This window comes from Lissotriton helveticus, chromosome 1_1, assembly GCF_964261635.1.
Source record: "Lissotriton helveticus chromosome 1_1, aLisHel1.1, whole genome shotgun sequence".
In the NCBI taxonomy this organism is placed as follows: domain Eukaryota; kingdom Metazoa; phylum Chordata; class Amphibia; order Caudata; family Salamandridae; genus Lissotriton; species Lissotriton helveticus.
The window spans coordinates 1649589791-1649610202 of NC_136057.1; the positions used below are offsets into that span (position 1 = coordinate 1649589791).

At 42.1% G+C, this 20412-nt stretch overlaps 1 protein-coding gene across 2 annotated transcripts in view; it reads right to left on the minus strand.

The window, feature by feature from the left end:
- The window catches only part of AVIL (advillin), a 316912-nt gene that overhangs the window by 19115 nt on the left and 277385 nt on the right, over window positions 1-20412 (minus strand). For both annotated transcript variants that reach the window (XM_078688810.1, XM_078688800.1), the window contains exons 16-18: window positions 20017-20161; window positions 12043-12231; window positions 481-549 (exon numbers count right to left, since the gene is read on the minus strand). In XM_078688810.1, the coding sequence (XP_078544936.1) occupies window positions 481-549; window positions 12043-12231; window positions 20017-20161 (403 nt within the window). The remainder of the gene's footprint in view (window positions 1-480; window positions 550-12042; window positions 12232-20016; window positions 20162-20412) is intronic.

Sequence of the window (20412 nt, forward strand, 5' to 3'; positions counted from 1 at the left end):
CGAAGAAAAACAGCTTGCAAACATCTGGACTCAAAACTAGATGGCAGGAGTATGCAAAGCATGTGATCTACAGCTCACATACCTCGAACAATATTTTTTTTCAAAATGTGTAGGCATCAAATTATAGTACTTGTCTTCACCTAACGTTGTTAGTTGAGCTTTTTTGGCAACTTTACACTATTTAGAAGTCTAGTTTCAACTTACATTAGTCATCTAACTTCTGAAAGCAATCCGTCAAAGGTATACTTACTTTGTCTAGTGTAGTAAATTCACAGCTGTGATTCTGCTGATAGGAGCACTAAAGTATACACAAAAGTGATGGAAGGAATGTTTGAATACATTTCAGCCAAAGGTAATTACTCAGGGCCGCATCCCAGTCCATTGTTATTTTCCACACCATACCACCTCAGTTTGAACCCAGCCACCTGCAAAACAGTCTTGGCCCTGCTATACTTAGTTTGTTTAATGTAGTAAACTTACCGCCGTGATTCTGCTGATGGCTGCAGCATCGCCAAGCTCCATCTTCAGCTGTTCATAGCTTTTTCCTCCCTGGAAAGAGGATGGAAAGTGAAAGAGCAGTCCAATGAGTCTCACGGCATTTCATCAACATTAGCTTTTATGCGTCACTCACACCTTTATCTCTTATTGGAATGGTTCATGATTCATCACACTGCTCATCATTTCTATTGATGGATTCCAGCTGAAATAAGTTGTGTGATGGGCATGGGAAGCCTATTTATGTCATTATATTTGCAATTGAGATTGTGCTTGGAAAAAGCAGAGGTAATAGGACATGCTTTATTGTTGAGTGGCTTATGCAGCTGGCATGAGGACAAATTGTAATAAAAAAGGTGCCTTCTCAGGCCGCCTGTTTATCAGCATTGCTGCTATTCTTGTTAGTAATTTGCCTCCTTCCCGAGTTCCATCACGTAACCACTATGTGTCATAGCTGAATAATGTGTCCTTCAAAATAACACTTAACATTTTAAATTTAAAATCTTTTAAGCCTTGGTTACCTAGATCATGTCACACTTACTTCTAGGGAAATGGATTACTAGCTAGCTGCTTTGGTGATGCATTGAAACGTCCTTGAAATTCAGAAATTGACTCTGGCCAACAATTCTATATCTGGGAGAAGCCAGTTCTCTCTAGCTAATCTTATTCATTTGCTAGTGACCTGCACCTCATGAGACAAAGGTAATTTAGAGTTTTTTGAGAGAGAGTACCATCGTAAATGGGCGATACATTTACCCTCACCAAACCTGCAGTCACTCCATCCTATTTACATTTGCCTGAAGTGCAGGATTTCTGGCAGTTGAGCACTGTCTCTGACATCTGAAACCGTTGACCTGACAGCCCATCCACCAGAGGGCAGCTAGTTTATAATTACAGTTGCCTGTCCTACTTAGGGCAGAGAAACCATGACTAGGATCCCTGCCCATGACAGTCATGCTGGTAGGAACTTCCTCTATTTTGGGATCATTTACTTTTTTGTTGATTTTTTTGTTTTTTTGTTTTTTGGAATAAGATCACACTTTTGCAGTTTATTCTTAGGAAAGATCATCTTTACTTCCTAAGAGGCAGATCTACTGAAGCCAGGCTGCCACCTGGTTGGAATCTTGAAGTCTGGCAGGCAATCTTCCGATAGAAAGATGGAAGCAATATCCCCCACCAGTCTGGCAGATCACCTGCCATTCTGTAAATGAATCCCACAAATTCTGATGGTGTCTCTGAAAGTGCTTCACTGGTCTTAACTTGGTAGAATAATATAGTACAATATTATTTTAATGGTTTGTGCAAGTTCTAAAAGTTGCTAAATTCTTCACCTTGGAAACAATCTATACCACAATATTTGAGACCCATTTGTGAAGATCTGTGTATAGTTCATTTCTGCGCTGATTTGTTTACCTATGTCAATATGTTATTCATTTATTCAAAATAAGGTAATATCCAAAAGGCTGTTTTTGATAAAAGCCTATGAGTCTTATTGTTTTTGAAGAGATATTGTGGAATACTTTGAAAATACAAAACAATTATACTGATAAAATGTTAGTAATTACGACACATGCAGCTGTTTTTATGTCAAACTATTTATAATCCACCTTCTTTTAACACTTCTTTTTTCTCAAGCCATTGATTCCCCCTTAAAAAGTAAGCATCAGTCTATTAAATCATCTTGCCATTTTGGTTGCTTGACCAGTCTAATCAAATGTTCATAACTCCTTTAAAAATTAAAGAAATAACATTTGAGGTTTCTAAAATCTTTCTCCCGGTACTGCAACATTTTTTGGTGCAATTGTTTAATTCAATTTTTCAGGGGGAGGCAGCTCCGGTTTTGTTTGCCAAACCTATTGTTATTAGCATTTTAAAAGAAAGAGAAACATACGAACAATCCAAGCTTATATCACCCAGTCTGTTGAATTAGCATTATAAGTAGTTTATGAAAATACTGGCTAATAGAGTGGTTGGCATAAGTGCAAGCCTGATTTATTTGGACCAACAGTTTTTTGGGTAAATAGGTCTCTGTCAGCCAAAACCCACTTTTTGATTCAGGCTATTGACTTTTTTACTGAATAGATTCCAAGTAGCAATACTGATGCTTGATACAGAAAATGCCTTTGGTCTGGTAAATTGAGAAGCAAGTTTACGCATTTTAGAAGCCTTTTCATTCACTGATCTATTTATGTTGTTTTTTAAAAAGTTATATGCAAATGTTTCAATTATAGTGGATTCATCAGAAGCGGGGAGAATTGAGATCATGTTGGGAACTGGAAAGGGGTGTCCTCCTTCCCCAATTCTATTTGCTCTCTTTTTGAGCTTTTAGCAATAACTATTTATACAGAGAATAAGATCAATCCCCCTGTTCCTCACATACCACAATTAAAGCTATATGCTGATGAATTGATTGTCTACTTAAGAGCAGAACATATTCAATATTCAAAATGTGTTAGGTAAGATCCAAGAATTTACAGCGATTGGGGAGAGGGGTATAAAAGTAATCAAGGGAAATCTGAGGTTTAATTATTCTTGCTTCTATGGGTGTTCTACCCTATCGTCTTTGTCATAGGTATAATCCTACCATTCCAATTAGATATTTAGGAATATATGTTACACCAAATTGTGATGACTTATTTAAGTTTAATTGTCACTATTGTAGGCAAGGTATCTAAGCATTTTTTTTCATGGAAAGCTTTACCGTTCTCAATAATTTCAGAGCTGCCTTGGTTAAAATGTCAGTTTTACTGCTCTTTATTTTTTATTTTTTAAATGTTCCTATTAAAATCCCTGAAAATATTTTCTTGCAGGTTGACGTGCTAATAAGCAAGTCAAGTCAAATCAATTTTCATACTGTCAGTTAATTAAAACCATAACAATTTTACAGGATAAAGACTTGGTTCATTACCATTTGTTAATATTATAAAAGGTAAATCTAAAAGGGAAACCTTTGTCAGATTATACAGCTTGTTTCCTACTGGATTTAAACTTAAAATAGGCTGGTGGCCTACCCACATGTTTGGGCGAAATGCTCAGCAATTAAAACGTATTGCCTTCTGGGTTGCCGCTTAAGAAGAGCTAATGGGTCTGGTTGTATCACGTTTGTATAAACATAAGCAAGCTTTAAAGTTTGTGAGGGCCAAACACCCACCGACAATCCTTCAGCTTTGTATCGCATGTTTCCTATCCATATGCTAGGAGGGTTTTAGTACTTCCTATCACTAAGAATGATAAAGTGCATGAGAGTGCATAATATGCATTCCTAATACAGCAGCTACAGAATGGTGCAAAAGTGAGCAAGCATTAAAATGTATGAAGTCCTGAACAGTCGCCAAAAGTCCTTCTGCTTTGTCTATTGGGAATTTCCTATCACTATACGAGGAATATTTTAATTGTTCTTATCACTGAGCATACAAAAGTGCATAATAAGTGCATTCATGGTATGGCTGCTACACAATGGTATTTGTGTATGCTTGTACAAGACACGTCAAGGTACATTGTGCTTCTTTTTCTTTTAATTCCACACTCATAAAAGTTTGTTGGAAGAAGTCTAGATGCTAGTAGCCATCGCTTTGCGTGGGTATAAGATGGTCTGATGTAGTAAAGTTATCCATCTCCAGGCTCCTCATGAAGAGTTATTGCCAGGAATAAGACAAATTTGCAGTTTAACTGTGGGTCACTGGGATTAAAGCACGCTGTTGTTGCTTCTCTGCATGTACAAATATCTCTGTCTCGAAAGCTTTTCTTCAACCATTGTAAGGGAGAAGTAAGCAGATGAGAACATATGCAGATCAAATGAGTGAGGTCCTCTACTTCTTTATTTTTGCATTGCCTAAATACTGTCGGGCCCATGTATGTCCATTCTGGTCGCCAAGGCTGGTGTGTCCATGCATAGGGTCAGGTGGCTGTGTTTTATGTGTCTTTGAAATGGAATAGACGGGTATAATTCGGGAGACCGCGTGATGTAATACTTTATTATCATCCATTCAAGTGAGCGGGCAGAGATCTTGTTTTTTTCTTCTGAGAAGGATAGCAATTTTGTGGCCCTGTTGGTTCCACTTTTGAAAGCATCATATGGCACAATTGCCGCTCATAGATCTGTTAGGCTCAATAGTTTGATAGGAGCGTGCAGGTATTTATTATGATCCGATTGCTGGTTGCTTGGAAGAGCTGACCATAAGGCACGATTTAGGGTGTCTTGAGCACGGCTGATCTTGTACCAATTTGTTATCACTGGTGCTCTTCTGGCAAGATCTTGTTTGATGAGGCCAAACTCTAGGTATTTGTGCTAGAGATGAGTTCTGGGGTAGGTTAAATACTTGCCAAATTTTGTTAGTCTGTATTTTATCCACTATTGCCGCATCCCAGCCTCTCATCGCCACACTTGCATAAGTGATAGCTGGTAATAATTTGGAGGCAATAACTTTAAGGAGTGGCTGAAATGAAGGACCATTACATTTTCTTGCCAAGATGGTAAAGGTGTGGATTAAGGCTAACCCTGTTTTCTTGATTGCATTGTTTTTGCAGCATTAAGGTCCCTCTTGAATCAATGTATAAGCCCAGATGTTTGTAGTTTGTTACTAATTCAAGCAGAGTATCATTTAAGCACAATCTTGCGGCACGACCAGGGTGCATTCACACCGGCATTGTTTGGGTTTGCCCACCATTACCTCAGATGATTATTTTTTGCGTAATGGGCGAGTACCTTCAGTGAATTTTTGTAGGCCTACTTTGGTAGTACGATGTTGTCTGCATATGATAAATGAGTGAGACGGAGGGGGTCCAGATGAGGAGGATAGGCATTTTCATTGTCCAAGGCGGGTGAGAGGTCCTCCATAAAGAGATGGAAAAGGTGGGACACGTACATGCACCCCTGTTTTTAGGCCTGGTAGTGTTGGGATCTTTCTAGACAATATCGTGCCATCCCTGGTTTTTCTTTGTATCCAGGTACCCATGTATAGTGAGGGGATTGCTCGAAGGAGGGTGTCTGGTAGGTCCCACCTCTTCATTTGTGCCACAGCCTGTTTATACGATCGAAAGATTCAAAGTCTATAAAACCAAGATGTAATGTTTTCTTGAGCTGTTTGCTTTGGTCTACCAGAACGGCACTGATTAATATGTTTGTTATCATGCCCACTCCTTTTCTGAGCCCAATCTGTTTCTTTGGGATGATGTTGTTATTGTTTGACCATGCTTTTAGGTGTGCAGATGTATCAGGGATGCACAATGTTTGGCCTTTGAATCAAGAGGCAGTCAGACGGTAGTTTACATGATTTTCCCTGTCCCCGCATTTATGGATTGGATTTATGTTGGAACCTCGCCAGCTTTCTGGGAAAGCGCCGCTTAGCTGAACTTCTCTAAATAATGAGGCCACTATTCCGGACCAAAATTCTGTGCCTTCTTTGAAGATTGCCTGTTGTACGCCATTTTGTCCAGGGGCTCCTTCCTTACAACCCTTATAATGATTTTCACGAATAATAAGGAGGAGCATGTGGTCTGTCTCCAGCTAAGTCAAAAGTTTCACTTGCTGAGGGTGTTCCAGTTGATTTAATGTGTACTCAGCACTAAGGTGTTGTTGATTTATTGAAAATGCAAGGTAGGGTAGGTCACCCATGTTGGTTCTGAAATATTTAGATTGTTGAGACTATTTATAGTTTCCCAGAATTTTCTTGGGTTGCGCTTTCTGACATTGTGTATTATTTTAGCCCAAAAGGCATCTTACGCTTCCCTTAGCTGCTTTTTGTAGGCTTTATAAAGACTTTTTAGTCATGCCAGAAGCAAGCAGTTTGATGGATGCACTTTCAGTTGCCTGGCTAATTTCTTCAGCTCCCTTTTTAACTGAATGCAGTGTTTTGGGAGGAGGACTTTCGAACTTTTCCTGACTTGTAAACCTGGGAACTTCCGTACTGTTGTTGTTGAAAATTGCATTAGTAAAGCATTGCCAAAGCCTAGCTAAGCGTCAATTTCGAAATTCCATGGAACTTAGGCATTCAATCATTAGGTTTTTGGTTAGTGATGCAATCTTAAATGGTTTCAATTAACCATTGCAGCTGTATGTAGTATCCGTGTCATTTTTTGTGTGGCCAGTTTCTTAGTGGCGGCTTATAGAATCAAATAAAAAAAAGGCCCACTGAGGGATTTTGTACAGTTTAAGCGTGCAATAACACTGAAATATTTATAAAGTGCTTAAGTTTGTATCTGTTTAAAATACGCACCAACAATGAATTTGCAATGATTGTGTATATGTATGAAATAAGTGTCTTTTTAATTGTATATAAATGTTTTATTGCTTTTATGATTTTAACGAATCGAATAAAGTGCATTTGACTGACTGACTGACATTGCAGTTGCTTTAAATTTGAGGTGGTAGTCAAGCCAACTTCTGCTTGGACTTGCATGTGTGTACCTGGGGCTGTTCCTATCTGCAAAAGTTGGCAGAAATGGTTGCTGCGGGTACTATTTTTATTTGAGAAATATTCTACCAGCGGTTTCAGCGACACAGAGACAATTGTATAGTCTATTAGCGGTCAGGAGTTGTGGCAATAATATGTATTAATAAGCAGTTTTGTTTGGAATAACTGCCACACCGTTTGAAGTTTCCTTACCTTCAACTGGATAAAGAGCTTAGGAGTTTAGCTCTACCTAACTTTCTTGTATATTGCCCGGCAGCACTCGTAAACAATGTCTCCCGTTTAAATGATAGAATTTCTGTTTCGCTAGTGGATAATTCTATAATATATTCTATGCTTGATGACATAGGAATACGGAATCCAATTGCCAATCTTTTTATCTTGACAAAAAGAACTATATATAAAGTAACAATACATTTTGAAAGAATATTCTATAACAGACTGTCATGATTTCCACATATTGAAAGATTGTACAGGGTTTGGCCTACATCTTTCAAAGGAGGAACAAGTTATATGGAATTGTTTAGACTTCTGGTCTATTGCAGACTTCAAATATAACATAGAATGAAAAACCTGGGCACAGTTGGGTATTTCAGAATATAATGATGGTAAAAGGCTTTGGTTTAGGCTTTTAAAAATCTAAAATATTTTACTATTATACCCAGTATTTTGTGACAAGAAAGCTATATTTTAAGAATGATGTTTGAATCAAGGTTTAGGAGTATTGGAAAATAGTACACGCAGTTGTTGACTGGACAGCATGTTCTTCTCCTAAATAATCATCTTAAAAGAGTAGAAAAGGAGACAGGATTTAAAGTGACATCAAAGGCATAGGGGGTATTAAATCAATACTGTTACACACTAATAGGAGTCACACATTTTAGGAGAATTTTTTTTCTTTACCCTGGCTCATGTACTATACCCCAAAATGAATGAATGAGTTATATCCAACAACTATAAATAGATGCTTTAGATGTCATTTAGAGGGAGAGGAAGATTGGCTTCATACCATTGCCACATGTCCAGCTCTCTAAGACCTGCTAGCTGCTTATTTAGGATTATGTCTGTATAAGCCATTCTTTCTGGAGACATTTACAATCTTATTTGATGTCATTTACAGAGATAGTCAAAGGTAATTTTGCTTGTCAGTGCCGAAGTGGCAGTTTTTATTCACTGCAAGGTCTGCAGTGCATTTTTGGTGCAGCAACGTTGGGAATCCACTGCGATACCTCTTTTTCTTCAATGGCAGCAAACATTTTAATCTTTTTAATTTATCCTTCTTAAAAAAAATGAGATCGCAAGATATGAAAGAATTTTGGGCAATTTAGTGCAAACAAAGTTTAGATGTGTGATTCAGTGTTTTTTTCTTTTGTCCAATATGGGTGATCGTGTAACACTCGAAGTTAATTCATTTAGTCCTCTATTTCCGTTGGCAGTTTTAGATGAATTAGATTTTTAATATGATGAGCACACGTTATCTATATTCAATTATGCATTGTATGTTTTTATGTTTTAATTTACGGTCCCTTTCTGATTTCTTTTATTTGCTACCCTCCTGACACAGCCTCTCAGTCTCACACCTGTCTTCTTCAAGTTGGACAGTGGATGGCTGCCAACTGTCTACAATTAAATTCTAAGGCAGAGGTCCTGTTTTTGGTTTTAATACATCTTTTTGGTCTCCTGCCTTTTGGGTGCCAGAACTGGGTTCTCTGCCTATTCCAACAAATAAAGTGAAAAATGTAGGATTCACTTCCCATTCCAAGCTTATGTTTGAAGGAAATGTGAACAATGTTACCTCAGCATTCTTCTACACATTAAAATTGCTCAGAAAAACCTTTCCGTTCATACTGGTTAATCTTCGTGAACTTGTCATCTCAGCCCTGGTCTTGTCCAGGGCTGACTATTGTAATGGTCTTTTTTTATTAATGTAAGGACAAACTGTTTAACTAAACTTCAGATTGTACAAAACGATGCAGTGCATATTTTGCCGTACATTCCCAAGCATAAATCCGCTGCTGCAGCATTGAGACAGTTACATGGGCTCCCACTAAAAAGACACGTTGAGTTTAAAGCACTCTGTATAGCGTTTAAATCAGTACACGGTATAGGACCCATTTTTTTTAACAGAATTTCAAGCAGCATGCTCCCACCTGACAGTTACGCTCTGCCCATGGTCACAATTTAGTGATCCCCAGGTTTAAAACAACTTCCTGAGGAAGCAAAAGCTTTTTGGTGGGGTCTACCAGACTTTGCAACTCTCTTCCTCTAGCCGTAAAAAGTGAAACCCAACTGTTAGCCTTCAGAAAAGCACTAAAAGCCTGGCTGTCCAATATTTGACCTATCTAGTCAGACTTCAAGGCATAGTTGCTTGAGGGGCTAGTGCCTAGACACCTTTGGGTAATTGTCCACACTCTATAAATGTGTTTTTCATTTCATTTCATACTACCAAATACTGTTGTCTCTTGATGCAACTGTGCAAATTGAATGGCTTGAATGCGTTTATCTATTTACCATATTGTATCAATACTAATTTGAGGGTTTTAAGAAAGTAGTGAAGTGTGAGAAGTGTTTTTAAATGATGTAGGGGGATGCTGTATGGGTCAGTAGCCCTTCATAGTTCTGCAATAACTTAAGTAAAAAAGATGTGCTGTGAAGTTTTAATTGGTTGAAATACTTATTCTTCAAAATCACTCAAGCAATCTTTCACCTAGTAGCTGAGTAAGCAATCCAAATTGTAATCAGGACTGAGGATGCAACAAGGTCATTTTCTTTGGATTTCCCATTGGGTTTACATGCTAGAATTAGAACTGGTCTCTTAGCTCCATTGTAGACACTAGACCACATCTCCTCATTAGAGTGGCAGCCTTTTTGGCTAAGAAGGTTTAACTTGGCTAGAGATGCTCCTTCAATGCTTGTGTGCTCATTTTTTTAAAGCCAAGTTGAAATAGGTCATATGGGTATTTTGTATTCGTATTTAATTTGTTTAAAGTGATCCCTCCCTTAAATACGAAGTGAAGTGTTGACATTCTAAGTCTTTAGGCGAATGTGACGGTCCTTCTCTTTTTTTCAAGTTGTCTATCCTTAGCCTGGTTGCTTAGGGCTGTATTTTCATCTGCTTCCTTCTAACTGGCGTAGTGGAGATTTGTGAGCCTCTCTATTTAGTCCTCTTTTGTTTACCGGATGCAAATCAACCTATGGCAAGGGACAAATACACTGCCCATCCTCAATACTGGGGGCACTCCTAGCTTGTTGTGCTGGCGTGGGATGTGCTCCTACAATGAGGTTATACTTCCCTGGGAGCAACTGCCCAAACAAAAGAGTCAATAAATACAAATAAGCCTTAATATTACTAAAGTTCATGAATTGTGCTTGCAGAAGCACTTGATTTCAAATAAACAGTGAATCTTGAGACAAGTAGTTCAGATAGACAAAGTATTGTCTGAAACAATGGAACAATAACACAAAGAACGCCCTTACCAATGGGCAAACCTTTTTTTGTTATCAACAAAGGAGTTGTATGTAGCCTCAACTCCTGACTCTATGAAAAGATTTGCGTCTGCAGTGTAGTGAAAGAATCCAGGTAAAGGAGCAAGCCACACATTGCTGAGGTGATGGGAACAAATATGCCTCTAACACAGGTTAAATGGATGGCCTAGCCATCAGCGGAACAAGGGGGTGCCCCACCTTCCATGCATCCAGCACTTGCGTTAGGGTTCACTCACACTTTAGTGGAGGGAAGCTTACACATTGTGAAATTCTGGAAAGTAGGGAATAAGGCACTGAAATATCCCCACAGAAGGGGAAAATAGGAATTTACTTTGGCCATAAATATATATTTTTGATAAAGTCTACCAAGAAAATAATATTTGTAACAACTTCAGAGTGCTTCTTACACAAAATGATATCACTACACCGACAAACTGAGCACATAGCACAGGAGAGCAGAATTTTCAGGTCCTACATGGATTCCCTTCTTGAATCATCTGAGATTTAGCTGCTATTCCAGACTGCAGGAGATATCATACACATGCCTTCATCTGTCATATCTCTACTGTCCGTTCTACAACATTCATGGACTTACCTTGACAATAGACAAAGGGGTGAAAGAGCCACCATGTGTTGTTTAAGTACTGCTTGCAGGACAGGACTCCTTGGTTTCACATGACCCTCAACCTGTCCTGAGGTTCCAGAACATGTAGACGTTCGCAGCCTGGAAAGTCAGCACTGTTTTCTAAACCATGATGGCACATATCTGCCATAAATAACCTCTAGTTAACATTGATGAATAGAATGTTGCCTTCATATGATGAGGCATACCTCTTTGCTGCCTGGAAGCATTCTGGAGTGTTGTTCACACTAACACACACACTTACATGCATCCATACCCAGTAGGTGATTTAATACTTCCCAGAGATTATAAGAATGAGTTGCTATTACCCCTTGTCCCAACTCTCATGCTCAGGCCCTATGCCAGCCCTAACACCCTGAAGGCTCATTCATAAATGCATAGAATTGGCTTCTGCTTTAATGATGTTATTACTGCTTCTAAAGGAGTATTCTTCTTGCCTGAAGGTACTACAGCTACCAGGATTTACGATTCAACAAATTCTCTCAAACATCCTTTGAGATGTCATCAGAACACAATGGATACATAATATATTGTTTTGTGATTGTCAATATATAACTAATGCCCATTATTCACAACACTGGCGCTCATGGAGTAGAGAAGGCTTGGGGTCGTGTAACTAGATCGTTCCATAGTTATTATAATAAACTAATCTGGAAGAGACAACTAATAGATAGACACCCTCATACCTACTGGACGCTATATATGTCACGTCTACCCAAGCCCATTGTTCTTCCTCGGCTAATGAATTTATAGATGTATCTGTTGCTCAGTTGTTTATGATCGATGCTTTATATAAAGGCCACACATTATAAAAATATTGAAACAAATTAACTATATTTAGTAACAAATGTAGCGAGTGGAAACTTGACTGTTTTAAGTTTACAGTCTTTATCTTTAAGAAAATAAGTTTACAATTAATTTATTTGTGGCCTCTGTCCAATCAGTCTGTAAAAACAAGCACATTCTTTTATGCCACTCCATGTCCCATATGCATACAAAGTTACTTACACTCCATTTCTGCGGATCCCAGGCTAGGAACCACCCGGTAAAGGTAGGGGGTTCAAAGCCCTGCTTAAGAATCAGTATAGGTGTGTCGATATCCCTGCCACTAGGGTGAGTCCTCAAGTATTCCTGGGCTGTCACCATAGCTTCTTTCTTTTCAATATCATTAGCTTCTACACCGATCCATAAAAAAATCTGAAAAACAAATGTTCAAGAATAAATAACTCAAAAAGGATGTGGAAATTTCTGAGGTATGTATAGCACTCACAATTTAAGTCACACATCACTATGAAGTATTACTCCAAGTAGCGAGAGTAGTGGGATTCTGTATTCCACACCTGTCCGATAAGTTCTGGGAAATTTTCTGAAAGAAATCTAGGAAACCATGTGGAATTCCATCGCTCATGCCTCTCTTTACTACTCTATGAAGTAACTTTAGGATGGTAACCTTCGTACTGCAAGGATGGAATCGCAGAGGTAGGAAAGAGGATAAGATTCCAATTCCTGTACCTCTCTGTCTGGATCTCCTAAGTACGAAGATCTTCATTACTCACTGATAGTAAATAAGGAAGAATTTTAACACCTGTGTTACTTATCAAATCATCGTAAATTAATTGTCCAATGGTCATTAGCAATAGCTCAATCAATTCGGAGTGTAAGCTGTCTGCCATGTAGCAGTTTGTTTAACATTCTATGTACACAAGCAAGAGAAAATCAGTTAAACAACATTTTTAAGGACTTTCTACCTCTATAAGGCAGGTAGTAAGAAAGGGAGTAGGTTAGTACTCAAATAAAGTTTGTTTGAAAAGTTTACAGACAACTATATTTTTAAAAAAAAATGACTTCAGGAGCATATGTTAGTGAATTGTTCCTACCTAATTGCGTATTTCATCCACATATTCAAATAACAAAAGCAAAGGGGTAGTGGCTTGTGAATACAGAGCCCCAAGCCTGCAACACATTCCCTCTAGTCTTGTTAATGCAGTTGCACTATTTACTCATAAGAGTATTGCATACAATTGAACTGTTTAGACAAGCTTAAGGCTGAAATCCTAGTTGCCAAATATAGCAATGAGTAATATCTGGGGCATACTATAACCTCCCATGATCACACACTCCACACCCGGCTTCTCATGGCTCTCTTTTCCTATCCAGCATGTCTTTGTAAGTCCTGTTGCCAATAACATGCTTTTAACCATGACCTTAACAACTTTAAAACATAGTCTATAGTTATTAATCGTCTCAAACCTCCTATATTCTATTTCATAGAAAAGCAATTTGAAGCGACAGGAAGACCACATTTTTAGATATAATTAAACACCATAATTGAGTGAACAGTGCATTCTAGAAGTTTCTAGCTGTATTGTATAATCTGTCTGTGTAGAGCTAGCATGTCAGATTCGACTTGCTATGGGCAATTTTTAAAGTGTATTTGACACATTTTATAGCACACTTGAACCCATGGGTGCTAGTTCATTTTAGGCATATTGATCAAGTAGTTGTGTTTCACTTGAGCCACACAAAGAGGTGCAAGGGTGAAACAACTACTAAGTTAAATTTATCAAGCCACACAAGGTCACAGTGCGTGTCCCTGAGTGGCTTAATACATGTAGAATAATGCAACGCATTGCAAATCGCTGTCTTGCATTACTCTGCCCCAGAGAGGCGTTCCATGGGTGGTGAGTGGGTCTTCCCACACAACGGCCATGGATGTTAGCGCATTCTCAGATTTACCATTACTGGTAGCCCTGGGGATGCATCAAATGCTACATGTCCCCAAGGGAGACCTAGCGTGGAGAAATATCTTTATTTCTCCTAGTTTTTTCCTCTTTACTCATTTTATGTGTGCTGTATTCTGCAGCACACATAGAAAGAGGAAAATGCCTGTGGTGATCGATGTTTAGCTAATCAGGGAAGTTCCCTGACCGGAAAAGGAGTTGTGTGATTGATTGTTCTAGGATATGGTAGTATATTTGTAGCAATACATGGGTCAGTTTAAAAGACTTAGGAACACATGCATCAAGGTAATCATTTGCGATTACCAAATAGTGAATTTTAAGGATTCGCTATTTGGTAATTGCAAATGCCTATGAATGAAGGATTCGCAAATATTTTTGCGGATCCTTAACATTCTCTGATAGCGAATCGCAAATTGCGATTCGCTATTAGGGAATACATTCTCATTCATTCCTATGGGCCTCTATGGGCAAATTGCTATTCCCTAAATGCATTCGTAAATTAGATAATTGCAAAACATTGCGATTACCTATTTTGCAGATGCAATGCTTTTGATGCATCGGAAAAGGCATTTTGCCAGTCGCAAATGGGGCGATTCTGTGAATCGGCCCGTTTGCGACCAGTAAAATGCTTGAAGCATGTGCATCAAAGTACTCTGATGGGATGTCAGGTTTTAAGATAGTGAGAAAGTTGATTTACTTGTTGTCATGCCTAAACACAATTATATATATATTGCAGAATAATAATGCTCATATATGTCTTAACATGTACTGATAAAAGATTTTCCAAATTGATATGATTTTTTTACACCTTACAGACTGCTAAAATCCTAGTATGCCTGCTAAGTAACACGTATTTGTAGGACACTACAGCCATTTTAGATGGTGCTATACAGTTGCTTATTTTCGTCACTGTGGAATAAGCACAGCCTTGTACTTAGAATTGGAAACACAAAGCGAGAATTTTAGGATTTTAGAATGTTTTTAATTTTAGATAATAGTGGAATCAGCCGATAGCTGAACCTTCAGTATGAGGTCCGGGAACCTGCTCATTAGTTAGTGTCAGTTAGTTGCATTCTCGAACGCATGCTCTCATTTCCATTCACTTATATTAATTAAAACCAGAATAATTACTTTATGCATTGTTTTTAGCATTATACGCTTAAACTGATTTAAGGTGAAAGTTCTGGTCATTAGAAGTGGCTGTTGACTCGCTTTATTTTGTTAGCATACAGGCTATTTTTGCATTAAATGAGTGTTAAACTTTATAGGCTATCCCAAGAGTTGTGTTTTCCTTTTTACAATAGGAAGGAGACTAGTGTTGTAAGAGGAGTATGTGAACAATACATAAAGTAGTCTATGCTTGTGAAGAAGTTTATTCAGCAGGACTGTTTTTTAGGGAAGAAAAGAACAGAGAGCAGCTTGTGTCAAATGTCAAAACAGGAAGTAGTCTGGACTTCTAAGAAAGGTGAGTAGCTTGAGACGAAGGTCAGCGTAGGAAGTCGTCTGGATTTGTAAGGAAGGTGGGTGACAAGAACAGAAGGTCAGAACAGCAGGTAGTATGATTTTTTAATAAAAGGTTAATGAGCAGAAAAGGACAAACAGCCTGATTCATGTACGGGCCGTTTTGCGTGTCCCTAATAGCGATTAATAGCGACTCGCTATAGAGGAAAGGCAAAACGGCATTCATGTACTTTTCGGGGAAAAAATAGCGACTCGCACGCGGGCGCTAAAGCCGTTAGCGACCTACAAAAAACGCAGAAAAATCGCTATTCCCGGCTACCTGCGATCGGGATTGCGAGTCGCAATCCCGATCGCACGGGATTGCGACTCGCAATCCCGTGCGATCGGGAATGCGAGTCGCATTCTCGCGCGATCGGGAAAACGGGAAGACGCATTCCGAGCACCGTGATGACATCACAACCAGGAAGCAGCCAGTTCCCACCCCCAAACACCACAGTGACGCTATCCTTCGAGTGTGCACGTCGGAAAGCAGACGCTAAACCACCGTTAGCGACTCCAGAAACGCCAGAAATAGCGACCGCCATGTCTGAGGAACCTGTCCCTGGCCCCAGCAACAGCGCTGGACGAAAGCGCAAGCTCAAGTTCGCCGAGCAGGAGCTCGAGAACCTGATTGAAGGGGTGGTGGCCAACCATGACAGGCTGTTTGGCCCCAACTCCAGGAAGGTCCCAGAGCAGGACAAGCGGAGGATCTGGCTGGGGATAGCCTCCAGCGTAAACTCGGTGGGCGTGGCGGACAGGTCGTTGGAGGAGCTGAAGAAGCGCTGGTACGACCTCAGAGGTCGTGCCAAGGAGAGGGTGGCGGAGCGCCTTGGTGAGGCATCGGGCACTGGAGGTGGCGGACCGACTGTCCCACCCAACACACCCCTGGAGGACCAGGTTGAGAACACCTTGGAGAGGGAGGCGTGTGTTGGCGTGACCCCTCTGGACTCCTCCCGCCCCACCCAAGACACCCAAGGTAAGTGGCATGCGACTGCGACCCTGTCCCCTATGACCGTCCCTGACCAAATAGGCTCACTCATTGGCCCTTAGTCATGCCTATGTTGTGCATCAGGAAATGCCCTGAAGCATTGTGGGAAATGTAGTATGTCCACAATGTAGTAGTACCACAATGCGGCCAGAAAGGTTCCAAAGTGCGCACATCCACAGCCATCCAGGGAATGACACCCAGCATGCATGTAACATCTGCACGTCTGACAGTCACATGCACCTAATGAGTATCCACTTACCCTCACAGGTGGCGATGATAGCAGTGACAGCGAGAGGCTGCAGATTGATGAGGAGGCCCAGGAGGAGGAATCACTACCCGAAACCCAGGCACCAGCCCCTGCCGCTGCACCAACAGCAGCAGCCAGGCCCCCCACCGTACCTGCTCCTGCATCTGCCGCTGCACCAACACCAGCAGCCAGGCCCCCCACCGTACCTGCTCCTGCATCTGCCGCTGCACCAACACCAGCAGCCAGGCCCCCCACCGTACCTGCTCCTGCATCTGCCGGCCAACCGGCTGCCAAGGCCAGGCCCCCCACCGTACCTGCTCCTGCATCTGCCGGCCAACCGGCTGCCAAGGCCAGGCCCCCCACCGTACGTGCTCCTACATCTGCCGGCCAACCGGCTGCCAAGGCCAGGCCCCCCACCGTACGTGCTCCTACATCTGCCGGCCAACCGGCTGCCAGAGCCAGGCACCCCACCAATGTGCCTCCAGTTCCTGCCGCACCAGCAACACCAGCTGCTACACCACCTGCAGCTCGTGCAACCAGATCTGGGCCTGCCACAGCCGCAACACAGCGGCCGAACAGCAGGAGGGGCAATGGGCATCTCCATGCCTGCATGAGCGTCGAGCGGCGCATGCTCCGAATCCACCAGCGCCAGTCGCAGCAGCAAGGAGCCATCCAGCTCCAGCTGCATAAAATTGGCCGCAATGTGGCGGGAGTTGGAGAGCGGATGGACCGCATGACGGCGGCCATGGACCGCATGACGGCGGCCATGGAGGACAACACTGCTGCGCTCGTCAAGCACCGCAGTGTTGCAAGCAGGCGCCACCACCAGCTGATGAGCCGGCTGTCGGCCTATAGTAGGTCAAATTATGTGGCAGCAAATGCCACCACCCAGCTGTCGCGGCGCTCTCTCACCCAGCAGCACCAACTGGTCCAGTGCTGCGAGGACATAACCAGGGTGCTGGAGCACCTGACCACCGCCGTGACGGCACTTCATACACCTGTGCTACCGGCCATTGTAGGGGGAGACGATGCCAGTGAGGGTGCCTCCAGCGTGAGCAGCCACTCTGCCACGCAGGTCCCGCCACCTAGGCGCAGCACCAGGGCAACGCCTGGAACAGCTGCCCAGGATGAGGATGAGCCTCACAGGCGCCTGGGCATTACGCGCCGGAGGCGCCAATGACACTGTCTGAGGGACACTGCCACAGGCTGACGCTAAGCCTGCCAAGAACCTTCTTCACACTGCAGTATGCAGGAATACTGTAATTTGTAAATAGTTGAAACCATAACCTTTTTGTTGTGAATGGAACAAATACATTTTTTTTGCTGCACACATTAGCCTTGTGTAATCATTAAATTTTGCATGCAATTGTGATATGTGGGTTGGGGGAAGAGGGTGGGCTAGAAATTGTTCGCTGTGATGTGGTTGCGACGTCTGTGGCCTTCAGCTGGGTTCTCCCCGCGTGCATGGTGCGCATGTGCTGGTGGCCGGTCGTCCCCCTCAGATTCACTGCCTGAGATGTCAACAGGTATCCGGCGCTTGGTTGCAATGTTATGAAGCATTGCACAGACAGCCACAATGCGGCAGCACGCTGCAGGACTGTAATACATCGCCCCACCTGTCTTGTGCAGAATACGGAACCTGCTCTTGAGCAGGCCGAATGTCCTTTCTATACAGTTCCTTGTCCGGATGTGCGCAACATTGTAGCGCCGTTGCTGAGGTGTGGCAGGGTTGAGGTAAGGGGTCAGGAGGTATTCCCGTAGGGCGTAGCCACTGTCACCTGAATGAGAGGAGCAGATGTTGATTGCCTGTGCAGCGCAGTTACTTCATAGCAATGTGACATGGTCGACAAAGTGTACTTACCAAGTAGGTGTCCTTCCCCAAACTCTCCCCTGAGCAGTCGTGTGTGGAGTCCGCTGTGCCTGAAGATAAAGGAGTCATGGGTACTCCCTGGGTACTGGGCCACAATGTCAGTGATGATGGTCTTGGCATTGCAGACCATCTGTATGTTGAGGGAGTGGTAGGACTTCCTGTTGCGGTACATATACTCCGTGGCAGCTGGTGGGCAGATGGCGACGTGGGTACAGTCTATGCAGCCGAGAACATGGGGAAAATGGGCGACATTGTAAAATTGTAGTTTTGTCAGGTCCAATTCCTGTTGGCTCGTGGGAAATGTGATGTGGCGGTGGAGCTGGCTGAGCATGGCGTCAACAAAAGTGTGGAGGCAGCGTGACATGGTGGGCTGGGATATCCCCCCAGCAGCGGCTACTATGCCCTGGAAACTGCCGGAGGCCAGGAGGTGCAGGCTGCACAATACCTGCACATGTGTGGGCACAGAATTGTTTCGCCTTGTTGGGTGCTGCATGATGGGGTCGAGTTCTTGTATCAGCCAGGTGATCATTTCCCCATTCAGCCTGTATTTAGCATAAATCTGTTCTCTGGTTTGGCCCAGCAAGGTGACCCGCTGCCGGTAAATCCTTTCCTGCCTCATGCGTCTCCTCCGTGCTGCTCGCTGTAGCCTTCGCCGCCTCACCACCATGTACATCCCAGGCATTGTGGAACGCCTAATGCTGCTGCTGAATGTCCTTATGTGTGATTGGTCAGGCCTGGACCTGTTGGTGATTGGCCAACAGTTTTTCAAATTTTACTTAATCATGGCTTTTATGGTTACCACCTGCTTTGAGTTGTCCTTAAATTGCGCCGCGCAAACGTGCGAATTAGCGCTTTTTCGCTATTGTATTTTTTTCATGAATGCCGATTGAGACAATATTGTGTTTCGCTATTCATTTCGCAGATTCCGTGGTTGGTCGCTATTTCCGTATCGCTAATGCTCGACTACCCGGAGTCTGCGACTATTATAGCGTAATCGCTATTTAAATCGCTATTCTTTTTTTGCGAATTCGCTATTTCGTACTTGATTGCCGATTCCGTGTTTTGCACCCGCAATTGCATTTTCGCAGCCATTGCGGGCGCTATTTCGCTTCATGAATCAGGCTGTTAGTCTGGTGTTATAGAGCAAGTTCCAGAGCTGGACATGAAGCAGCTTGTGGTTGTGGGGATGGTGAATGAGAAGGATGGGAAAGAGGCTATGGATGTGAGGAGGGAGAACAGACGGTTGGAGAATACAGGGCTGTCCTCCAACGTGTGCAGGGCAGAAGGATGCCCCTGTTGGGACGAGGGTATTTGAGAAGAAGAACTAAAAAGTCAAATTCTGATTTAAATTAAGCAGTTCCCATATGAAAAATAAAGTCCATTCTAAAAATACATGAGACACTCCAAACTATTTACTACTGGAACACTAAGAAGAGTAATTAACCTTCTCAATGAGGACTCTTGAAACAGCAATGAAACAGATATTTCCTGTTGGCATTTGATGCAGTGGTCTTTGGTGAGATATTATGTCCTATTCCATGTCCCTCATTCCTTTCCCTATTAAAAAGTTCCTTTGCATACCCGACAGATCTATTTCTCTGACACTTGTTAAAAATAGCACAGTCTCATCTCTCACCTGGTCCCAAGTGTCCAGCAGCATGACCTCCGTCTCATTGAGATCATCCTGGGTAAAGTCGCTGACTTCGCTAACAATGAAGCGTCCAGTTTTGTTGGAGCATTCGAAGAGCCTGGGATGGAAGTCTGGTTCCTCCTGCTGGAGTCTGTAAGAAATAGCTGTAGGTTGAATCTAACCTAATGGCCTTGAAACCAATCACTCATGTAGATCTTGTTGATACTCCACAGTTGGCACAAGGGTTGGATCAATACATGCACATCTCCTGGGGACAACCAAAAGGCTACCTACTACTTACCTTATAATTTGCTTGCACTTAAACAATGAGCTACATAACATCCACAAATAACAAATGATTTCAAAGAGAATATAGATATTACAATGTATTTTCATTGTACA